The 12,132-nt window shown below is 42.7% G+C and overlaps 1 protein-coding gene across 1 annotated transcript in view; it reads left to right on the forward strand.

Annotated features, from left to right (window-relative positions):
• LOC309371160 (uncharacterized protein) overlaps nucleotides 1–3,587 on the forward strand; it is a 44,348-nt gene extending 40,761 nt beyond the window's left edge. The window contains exons 5-6 of the mRNA XM_081913837.1: nucleotides 2,959–3,067; nucleotides 3,386–3,587. Of these exons, the coding sequence (XP_081769963.1) occupies nucleotides 2,959–3,067; nucleotides 3,386–3,573 (297 nt within the window). The 3' untranslated portion in view covers nucleotides 3,574–3,587. The remainder of the gene's footprint in view (nucleotides 1–2,958; nucleotides 3,068–3,385) is intronic.
• The last annotated feature ends 8,545 nt before the right edge of the window (nucleotides 3,588–12,132 follow it).

A 12,132-nucleotide genomic window follows, 5' to 3' on the forward strand; every position in this document is an offset into this window, starting at 1 on the left:
CAGTTGTCACAGTCATTGAGAGGAAATCTCACACAATGACTAGACCCTCAGAAGAGGAGGATGAACCACTGATTAAGCTTAGTACTGGTTCTCCAGAGAGTTCAAAGGCTGAAACAGAACGCAAAGAGGAGCAGCACCTCTTACGTAGGTCTGAGAGAGCAACGAAGGGTGTACCACCCAAGAGGTATTCACAACAGTTTGCTAACTTATGTGTTGCTGTTGTAAACGACCAAGGTCAAATTGAAGCTGTGTCTGAGTCAGAGACAAAGGCACAACAGAGAGTTGCTAACCAAGGTAATGCAGAAGCACTCATTCCTTGGAAGTCACACAACCAGAGAGGTACATTGGTAAAACCAGTGGCGGGTAGTTCCAAGGGTGGAACTGAAACAACAGGGGAATGTTATAAGTATAACAACTGTTTGTTTTCTTCTCTGGATGACGCTTTGCTCGCAGCACGCATTGATGCTTTAGGGGGAGTATGTTATTCTAAAGCAGCAATGCGGCAGCAAGCAAAGGCTATAGCAGCCAAGACTGCTGCTTGTGGCTGGAAAGCCAAACAGGAAGTTTGTGACTGTTGCCATGGAAACAAAGGGGCAGTCCATTCTGTACTGAGCACCGGATGTTAGCTCAGTGGGTTTGTCATATGACCTGTGCTGGAAGTGCATGGGTGGAGTTTCTCTCTGTTTGTTGAAGAGAGCAGACATGTTTACTGTATGACTGCATAAAGACACAAATAAAGACATGTAGATACGTTTCTATATGTGTCTGATTCCCCTCCCTGGGGACATGCAGGGAGCAGGAAGGAGGAGAAGCAGTTGGTGTGTTTTCCTCACAGCCTGAGGAAAATCGCCGGAACGGACCTCGAGTATGTTGTTTCCTGCCGGGAGTCGCTGGAGGGAGGTCTAAGGAATTCAGCCGGTGCCTGAACAGATAGGCACATACCTCTGAGACGGGCTAGAATTCCAACAGGGAGCTCACATGAGACATGTATCCCACATGTCTGTTTACGCTTCCTTAAACCAAACAAGTGATCATATCCTTGGGTTAGATCTCACCTCCATGTGCACTTTGCAACAGAGAAGTGGCAACCTGGACCTGCTACTGAACATGGGGATGGTCCTTACATTTCTGCTGGCAACGAAATCTGGTTTCTACCTGCCTACAACTTTCCCTGGTTCAGAGAAAATGCACTGCTACCTTTTCCATTTTGCCGGAGAGCAATTTTTCTAGAGGATTTTACTTCCGAGCAAGAAAGCTGAAAGCTGTGAAGTGAAGGAGCTCTTTGAATCGAACTGCTCATCACAAACTTGTATGCGGGGCTGGCAGTGGGGGGCTGGGGTGAAATAAAAATGTTCGTGGAATGCTCTGAAATTCAGAAATCTGGGTGTATTCGATTCCAAGGGATCTCAGAGTATGACATCATGGATTCTAAACAATAAGTAAAACATAAATTGATACAATCCCCTCCCCCTCCCCCCGCACACATATACAAAGCCAGCCATTGGAAAAAAAGCCAAGGAAATTGGGAGGAAAAAACCCAGACGGAATGGCAGACTACATATCCTGGTTTAGGAAATGAGTCTCAGCAGGGATCCGAGACATTTAAATCAGTTGCTAGTTTCTCCCCCCTTTTTATTTCCTTTAAATGATGTGTTCAGTTACTTCCAGACTCCCTCCCCATCTGCATACATAATTGGGTTGCGTTTTTATCCCCTTTAATTCATTGCCATCTTTGCAACTCTACAGCCAAAGTTTATCAGGATGTCTCAGTCCTTGTCTGCTTCCACCAGGGATTGCGTCTCTGACCTTTTTTGTTTATTTATGTCTCCAGAAGCCAAGCGGCAACTGCTTTCCTTGGTTAGGAAGAAGGTGCACTTAATCACGGGGGAGAACAGGAATGGCGTAATGAGAAGAGAAATAGGCTGTCGGATAGGAGAAAGAGCCCGGAGAAGACAGAGAGGAGACGGGGGAGAGGTTTGCTAGGCAGCCTGACTGCTGGAACAAATGCATCTTTCTGGTTTTGCCAACTATTCTTTCCTTTCCTGCTCCTTGCTCTGCTCTGGGAGCCAATAGGATGCTGATGCATCATAATACTCTTCTGGGGCCTTTGCATCACTCCCAGATCTGAAATGATCTTTCAGTCCAATGCAACTGTTTGGCATTTTGAAATAATAATCATAATAATAATTTTTATTTATATCCCACCCTCCCCAGCCGACTTCTGGAACGGATTCTGTTCGACTTCTAAGGTACGACTGTATAAGCAGTGGTATTGGTCTTGCTCTGTTGAGTGAGGCTCAGACCCTGTAGCAGTGGGTGAAGGTTGGTGAATTCAGGAGACAGAGCCAGGCAGACAAAAAAGTAGAGCTGCATGGGTTAGGGGGCAGAGCCCATCAGTGGACTATGGCTAAGGGGCCTAGAGCTGGCACTGTTGGATAACCCACTGATGCAGCCTGGTGGATGGGGAGTCACAGGTGAGAGCAAAATGCTCTCAAAGAAACAGAATGGTCCTTTGGCTCTAACTTGTCATCCTGACATTCTGCTCGGTTTGATCATCTCCTCAAGGCTCCAGAGACTTGGGATCTGTCCCATCATAAGTGCTGAAACAGCATGTGTAGTGACACTCACTATCGTGAATGGGACCAAATCTGCAGGAAGAACTAACATTTCAAGATGGAACCCCGCCTTTCTGTGCACACCTAACCAGAGATTCTTTGTTTTAGCACCTCAAAGGCAGCAGTGTATGCATGAGAGAGAGGCAGAAATCTCACATTGGAATTGGACAGACACAGGAAAGCTTCCTTTCCTAAACCCTTATTACTGCGATATTATTATACACGCAGCCAGCACCTCCTTTAATCAATTTAACATAATATGACCTATGAGTTAATCTTCCCTAATGAGAAGGCCACCTTCACTCCATTAAGAGACAGATATATCATCAACCTCATCTTCCAGATGAAGAAGGCAATTATGAAGAAAGCCTGGAAACGGGAGATACTAACAGGATGCAAAAATGTGACGGGGAGTGCATGTCTGAAGGGAGAACCCAGGGTACCAGAGGAAGGTGAGGGATGCTTAAGGAATTCACTCTTTGCAAATTCTGAAATGGACTGACCTGATTCCACACCTCCTGGGTTTGTATCGCTTAGCTGCATATGGCTGAGTTGTCCACCAACTTGCACACTTCCCAGGTGTTTAATATTTGGCTAAAATAAATAAATCAAAGTATTTTTTAAAATGTATATTTTGAGGAAAAAGCACATTTCAAATTCATATTTGAATGTGAACCTTTATGCAGACTTTTTTTTAAAAAAAAAAAGACAATGAAAATGGGATAGAATGAACATATGTGACAGAAATTGATTGATTCTTCTCTCCCCAGAGGTGTACTCTGTTTCTCTTCTGGACAATGGGGTAACATGCTTGAATGGACCAGTTATAGGCCTTCTTTGTTTCTGCAAAACCCTCGGACTATCTTTGGAAGGAGACATCTCAATTTCTGTAAATGGGCATTTAAGTCACTCTGAAACATATCACAAGACTGATTTGGCATCAAATAAAACCATCTGACAATGACTGGCAAATTTATTTTATTGATCTTATTTATACATTTATGTAACACCTTTCTGCCCTGCAAGGGCCTCCCAAAGCCATTCCCAATACATGTATAAGATGAATACAATATTGAAACCATCCCAGCAATAAAAGTATAAAGAGAATTGGTTTGTAAAGACAGATGGGGCTATGGACTGCATCTTCCAATGGTTGTCAGCTACACACACATGCACTCGTATACCTTAATCCACACATAGTTTCTCCGTTAAATCATAATTTCATCTGGATATTTCACTCCTTAGCTACATCTGGCTTTGTTTAATGTCAGTACATTAAGCAAACCACATTTTGTAACAATTAATGGTACCCTGGTGAAAACTATTGAGGGTTTTTTAAAAGAAGAAAAAATACAGCAGGTCCATATTGGGATCATATGAACAATAAGTAGTGTCATTTAAACAGGGCTTTTGGATGACTGGGGGATGTGAAAATTGTGGAGCCTCTAATGTTAAAATAAAAACATTGGAGAGAGACTCACATATAAACTGTTGAGTGAGAGGAAATGCATATACGGTCGTATTTTTTAAATATATGGGGCAAGGAGGGATGGGTAAAGAATGTGAAGATTTCCTGTCTTCTTCTCTCTGTTAAATGATACCACTCAGTATTATGTATATCCTTCGCTGGGAAGCAGCCAGAAAAATGTTGTTCATAAATCCCTTCCCCTATCCCTGGGCAGATTTGCAGTTTCATATCTTAGAGATACTTAATCGCCTGGTACATAGTGAGCCAAATACTTGGGAAGCATTTAAAGCTGTACCAAGCATTTGGAGATGGTGTCATGAAGGTTTGGGCTACAACTCCCATTAATCCCAACCAGCAAACTATGTTGGCCAAAGCGGTTGGGAGCTGGAATTCAACACATCTGGAGGACCCCAGACTGATGAAGGCTGGTCAACATCAAGAAGGCATATATGATGCACTTGTTTACTTAACTGAGCCATTTATAAACTCGCCTGAGAACTTTCCCTTTAAATAACTGGAATATAAAAACTAGAAGATTAGAAGAAAACTCTGCCAAGAGATACAAAGTTGAGGTTTTCATTTACACATAGGACCAGCACGTTCTCAAATGTATCGCTTTCCTTGAGCTGATCAAGGAAATGAGATTTGTCCGAGCTGAACCATTCCCAGCTTATATTAGGGAATGTTCTTCCCATACAAAAAGTTGCCTACATGCAAAAAATTTGAGAGAAGTCTCACAACTCTTCACTTGGAAAGCTACTTTTGTTTATTAAGTCTGTTCGGCCCCTCTTCAGGCAGCTGGCTTTGCGGGCCGGGATTCCAAGGTTCAATGTCGGATAGCATAAGTCTTTGAGGGCAGCAGCAGCCTGAGCAGTAACCACCTAGAGCAGGGTTTCCCAAATTTGAGTCTCCAGCTGTTTGGGGACTACAATTCCCATCATCCCTGACCACTGTTCCTGCTAGCTAGGGATGGTGGGAGTTGTAGTCCAAAAAAAGGCTGGAGACTCAAATTCGGGAAATGCAATACAGTGGGGGAATAGATATGCAAAAATGTGTATATTAGGCAAAATTGCATACAATGATGTGTTTATTGGGAGAAATTTGCACACACAAAAATGTGATGCATTTTCGTAAAGATGTATTTATTTATCTTTTAAATGCAAACTGATGTGGAAATGTCCAGAACTGAACTCAAGATTGGAAAACTGAAAAACTGAGAGAAACCAAAGTTGACAGATTAGCCTGCCCCTACCCCACCAGGAATTATTGGCTAGTAAGTGAAGTCTCAGTGGACCAGAAGTGGATATGAGAGGTCATATCCTATGCTATGATAATGGCCACAACCTAAGTGGGAGCTGCTGTGGAATATGCGTAGGTGGCTTAACACCCGCTTCTGCTGGAAACGCATCAAAAGCCACCGGGCCATTGAATCTGCTTGAAAAGATGGAGGGAGGGATCATTTGCCAGCTTTGTTTAGCAGTCGCTTGATGCAATGAGCAGAGCATAGATCTGAGCTTGAAAGGTTTGTCTTCAAACAAAAAACGTTAGGATAAGGGCAACAAGTGCCACATACCAGTGATGGGATTTATTTGGAGGGCGTTTGAAAATTGCCTGGGGTTCACATTTCAATTGTGAGCCATCCCTTGAAACGTTTGATCCTTTTCTTCTCATCTCTACCTGCGCTTTGTGGGCTTCTAAAAGCACTTATTTTCCCCACTACACACGACTCTGTCTTTTCTTCTTCCCAGGAACAGCCAACACATGCCTTCAGACTGGCTGATTTTCCATTGTCTGTTAAATAGATTTTTTTTTCCACCCACAAAGCTCTGGTTTCTGGCCAGTGTCCATTGATATGCATATTGCCTCAGTGTAGAATTGCACTTTGCTTCCAGCCAAGCAGATGTATACTCCCTTTCTCTCTCTTAAATTTCAAACTGCAGCCGAATTGCGGATGAAACAGCCATTGCAGATTGATTTCAGAGTCATTAACAAGCACAGAATGTCCATTTTCTTTTTTTTACCTTCAGTGTAATGCTTGCACCAAGGCAAGCCTATATTGAGGAGGGAATGGAATTTGCACTTCAAAAGAAATGCTCATATTATTTCTTGTCACCAGAAAATTCAGACCCACCCAAATATTATGCATGTGGGACATGGCTCTTTGTTTTATTTTTTTAAAAATTTGGGTTTTGTGGGGGTTTTTACATCAGTGTGGGGACCGTGTGCCCCTTCCATATGTTGTCGAACTCCAAATCCCATCAGCTCCAGCCAGTATGACCAATGGCCAAGGATGCTGGGATGTAGTCAAGTAGTCCACAAGTCCCTCCTGCCATGGTTTACATAAATTCCTTTCTCTAAACATTTTAATATGGTGATGGTAGGTATTAATTCAAGTCATTTTGCCACAAATTGGCATAGGTTTGGGGGCTTACAAGAAGCGAAACAAAGGCTAGTACAGTCGTCTTCGATGGCGATCACTCGTAGCCGAGTAAGATTGTCTTCCATAAACACGGTTTTAAAAGTGAAGCAGTAAGTGACTTTGGAGGTCAATTCTGGATCCACACATCCTTCCACAGTGGGTACATAGGTTTCTGGGCAGGAGCTGATCATGGTGAGGGTTTGCCAAGCATGCCTTCCTCTTAGCGTGTTTCTCCCTTTTGTCCCGAATTCGAGCATCTGCAAAACCCATGACACCTATGGTAAAGGCTGTTCTCCAATTGGAGCGCTTGCAGGCCAGTGTTTCCCAGTTGTCTGTATTTATACTACATATTCTAGATTTGCCTTGAGAGAGTCTTTGGACCTCTTTTGTTGGCAGCCAGCATTACGCTTTCCATTTTTAAGTTCCAAATAGAGTGGTTGCTTTGGCAGATGATAATCAGGCATCCGAACAACATGACCAGTCCAACAAAGTTGATATTGAAGAATCATTGCTTTGACAATGGTGATCTTTGCTTTTTTTCAGTACACTGGCATTAGTACAATGCCAGAAACATGGAGCCACCACCAAAAATGATGGCCACTTGCCTTATTCTCTTTCTCCTCTGTACAATTTACCTTGTTTTGTGATACTCCAAATTTCTTTCCATTCCTGTGCCCCCACATCATAGGTTGTCAGGGTGTAGCCAGTGTCCTAACAATGGTAGGCTGTCATGATGCTATGACATCAGATACATGTCACAGAGATAACAGGAAGAGCAAGGCATGCAGCTGCCATTTTCGGGTGGATAACAGATGGCTCATTCAGAAGGATTGGGATTGCAAGGTTCAAGGCAGGATAGCATAAGCCTTTGGGTCTCCAGCTGTTTTGGGACTACAATTGCCATCATCCCTGACCACTGTTCTTGCTAGCTAGGGATGATGGGAGTTGTAGTCCAAAAAAAGAGGCTGGAGACCCAAGTTTGGGCAACCCTGGCCTACAGCCTGTGGCCCACAAAATATTGTTGGGACCTCAACTACCATCAACCCAACCTCGGACAGCCTGGCCAATAGCCAAGGATGATGGGAGTTGTAGTCCAGCAGCATCTAGAGTTACACTGGTTTCCTATCCATCCCTGTTCTCGTGGGAAAAGTCTGCAGTCTTGCCACAATGGGACTCTATTTGTATTTTGGTCGGAAATATACGGATGATGTGGTTTGGGTTAGTGGGCAGTCAGCTCCCTGTTGAAAAGTTAGTTCTAACAGTAGTACTGAAATTACATTGTGGGCTCTGTTCTTTCCCCTTTCATTTGTTCTGCCTTCTTCTACCCACCCGCCCCTCTGCCACCACAGCAGTAAGGGTGAGCACCGCCTGCCACCAGGCCATTGTTTCATCTCATTCCACCTTCGGGGAAGCCTTGAACTATTTCCTCTTTCTTGGTTCAGAGAGGTTCGCTATAAAACCTAAAACTCGTCGCCCAGCAGAAGAAAGATGTGGCTGTCAAGGCACTTTGAAGCCAGGAGGTGAGAATTTAACAGTGCCTACAAACTGTGGAGATTGGCCGTTTAGAAACAGATCAAAAGAGATGGATGACAGACAGATGATTTAACTACTCCATCTACTGGCAAATGGCTAAATGGAGCCTGCACAGATACAGCGAGGGTGGTTGCTTGCTGCTTGCAGGGCCCATTGACTGAAGACACTCTTAGAACTCCACAGTGTCCTCAGAGCCACCCTCTTCCCTTCTCCTCCCCGCAATGGACTGATTGTTCATGTTTTGACGTGTTCCATTTAGGCAGCACAAGTTAAAGCTGAGCTGTGAATAATGGATGGGCCAAATAACCCAAGGGAACAGCGCATTTTCCCAGTTACCTTGTATACAAATCTGAACCCTGTTTGACTCCATCTGCAATGAAGCTACGTAGCTTCTTCAAACTTCATTCTCTTCCTTATTCTCAATTTAGCTTCTCTGGGGATGAGAGCTCCGTTTACAAGAATTACACAGAGGTCCAAAATCAATATGGTTGCACTTTCAAGTCAACTTGGCCTCTCACTTGGTGCAGTTGCCACTGTTGCTGTGTTGTGCTTGGGCCTGTTTCTTTTAATAATAATAATAATAATACCCTTATTGTCATTGTACAACCTGTGTACAATGAAATTAAACGAGCCTCCCCCTCCCAAAAAAAACCCCACTCGATCTCTTATCGAGCAACACATCACCTCGCAAGTCAATTTCACTATGTTATTTTTCGTTCAACAGCCTAACAGCCCACGGATAGAAGCTATTTTTTAGCCTGTTGGTACTGATTCTACTTCTATATCTCCTGGCCAAGAGTATGGAGTTTTGCTGTTACAAAATCGGAGAGCTTTTGCTATTGAAGAACTGGACTGACCAACTGCAGGCCCACTTAACTGACCAACTGACCCCCCCCCCAATTTCTGTTATATTTCCCAAACTACCAGTGAGGACCACAGGTCTTTTTTTTCCCTGAAACAGAATTAGCCAAACACTTCACCCTCATTGCTGAAATAGTGGGCCTTTACATAGTGGAATAATTTATTTTAAAAAATATATTATCGTTACTGTTATTTGTATGCCACCTTTCAAGGAGAAATACCAAGATGGTTCATAAATAAACAAAAGCCAACAGGAAATGAATGAGCCACATTTAGAGGAGGAATCCACTTCCTGTTGCTCTGTATGAGTAATTGATCTAGATATGTTTCTCGATTGGGAGGAGGCCAGCTCAGAGAAATAACCCATTCAACATACCTTGCCAAAAGTAGGCCATACATCTGCATCAGGAGTGGCTGAATGATCCATCTGCACCCATGCAGAGAGACAGAATGAATCTGCCTCCCCAAAGAGCCAGACTGGAAGGAAGAAAATCAAGAACAGTACATCATGCAGAGACGCAGTGGCAACCTCCTTTGTGGGTAAGCATTTGGGGCTCACTGTACTTCTTTTCCATGGCACCCTAAATGCTCTCTTACGGCACCACAACATACTCCGTCACACAGTTTGGGAACGAATGCTTTGCATTCAAAATGCTCAGACTAGGGGCTGTGATCCAGAAACAACATTCATACCTGCCTTGAAGTTTTTTCAAAGAGCAACAACAAAAATGAAATCCCATCAGGATCAATTCACACTTGTTTATAAGAGATTCAAGGAAAGTCTATAAACCTTTGACTTCTGGCTCCGTGGTCGTTGTTTAGGAAAACTATATGTCAAAAATCCTCTCCAACTTGAGTTATAAAGCCACGTGCATGGTGAATACCCTTGGTCTCAAGTGGGACTAGCCTACTTCTGTATTCTCAAGGGCTGTTTTATTCTCTTGACAGAGGTCATGGAGCCAGAATTGCTTTGTTTGTTTTGCTGCATGACTCTGCCTGCCTTGTGACTGCCAGGCTCCATAATAAACTCAACACTGTCTAGCAATACTGGAGCTCTCAGGCAAGGAACTACATACAGATGTTTGTATTTACATAGAATCGTAGAATTGTAGAGTTACAAGGGACTCTACAAGGGAGTCATCTAGTCCAACCCCCTGCAATGCAGGAATCTCAGCTAAGGCATCCATGAGAGATGGCCACCCAAACTCCAAGGAAGGAGAGTCCACAACCTCCCGAGGGAGACCATTCCTCTGTTGAACAGCTCTTACTGTTAGAAAGCTTTCCCTGATGTTTAGTCGGAATCTCCTTTCTTGTAATGTGGAGCCATTGGTTTGACTCCAACCCTCCAGAGCAGGAGAAAACAAGCTTGCTCCATCTTCCATGTGACATATTTGAAGATGGCTGTCACATGCGACATGCATGCGACATACAGCACTGTCACATCAAAGTGTGGAATCCTTCTTTGTGGAAAACATGTATTTTCCTTATCAGTGGTTAGCAAACATTTGATCACACCCCAAATTTAATTGTTGTACCTAGAAACATAGGAAGCTGCCTTTACTTAATTCGACCATTGGCCCATCCAGCTAGAGCTACCCACTCTGACTGGCAGTGACTGCCTGGAGATGCCGAGAATTGAACTCAGGACATTCTGCATGCAACATTGATGCTCTACCTCTGAGCTTTGGTCCTTCCCAAAGTAAAAGCTTGGAGGCACAATCCATTCTTCCAGCTGGCAGTTTGCTATCCATTAAACATTTCCCTAGATCCTGGATTGTAAGGTAATTAAAAAATTTTGGGAAATGATACATAACAAATTGAAGAAAATGTTCCATTTAACATTTGTTAAAAAACCTGAAGCATTTTTATTAGGGACTGTAGGGAAAGATCTGCCAAAAAAGCTGAAAAACATCTTCATGTATGCGACAACAGCCGCGAGAGTTTTAGTAGCACAAGGATGGAAGACTGAAGAAACCCCAACTAAAGAATCATGGCAAGAAAAATTGATGGACTATGCAGAACTGGCAAAACTGACATACAAACTATGGGACAAGGATAACTGTGACTTTAAAGATGAATGGGAACCCTTTACAAAGTATTTGAAGACGCAACAAAGCGAACTGGACTCCTTGGCTGGTTTTGAATAAACATACACAAACTTTTTATTGATAATTATTACTTAAATAGTTTGAGGATCTATACAACCATGTAACATGCAGAAAACAGGATTTTTAGAGAAATCAAAGACTGGAACTGAGGGAAGTTGGGGGTGGGGGTAGGTGGGTTCTGTGGGGGAGGGAGGGAGGGGAAAAGGGGAAAATAAGGATGATATGTTTCTAGATAATATGTTTTGTTTTAATTTTGAATTAAAAGGTAATTTAAAAAAACAACCATTTCCCTAGATCCTAAAGTAAATATAATATAAAATTACCAAAGAGTCTTGTGGCACCTTACAGACTTACATGTTTATTAATAATTTTTAATCTTTAAGATGACATGCCCCCTGCTTTTGCTTCAAAAGACTAACACAGCTACTTCTCTGGAAATAATACAAATTGTAGTTCTATGAGCAATTTTCACCCCAAACTTTCTTCTCCATTTTTGAATAGCAGTATCCAAAGACACCCATACTTAAATTACACAGTTTTCATAATTCACTACCGAAAGACTGAAAATATATGCCGTCAAATGTCATTGTCAGCTGGACTACCTTAAAAAAAAAGAGAGAAAGTGCCTTCTTGAGATTTCTGTCAGCCCCTGGAGTATTTCTGATATTCAGCCTTTGTTTGTTTTCGTCAATACATCATTGTCTAAAATTTGTAATTCTCTAGCTCACAGCTAGAAAAATCCCCAGTTGCCAGGGTACTGTTTGAAAACAAGAGCATCTTAATTCTTTTCTTTTCATATCAGGAAATCTCTGCTATTACAGATTATTTATTCATGATGGTCTCTCACCTTTTCTGCATTTTATAAATGTTTCGGGTGATATGGAACATGGGGAATAGTTTAAGCCTAAGAAGGAGGTTCATTTGGCAGGAATACCACTTTTGAAAAGAAGCCCTTTCCCCCCATTTCAGCTTCTGGAAACCTCCCAATTTTACTGTATGCCTGGATCTTTAAAAATAAAACCAGGGAAACTCTCAAGTATCCAGCAGGTCCCAATCCATGGGTGGAAGTTGAGGGAGTGTGTGAAAATTAGCATCCTATAGTGTCACTCTCATTGCCAGTTGGAACCT

The sequence above is a fragment of the Podarcis melisellensis genome (genome assembly GCF_964234715.1).
Source record: "Podarcis melisellensis genome assembly, chromosome: 5".
Taxonomy (NCBI): Eukaryota; Metazoa; Chordata; class Lepidosauria; order Squamata; family Lacertidae; genus Podarcis; species Podarcis melisellensis.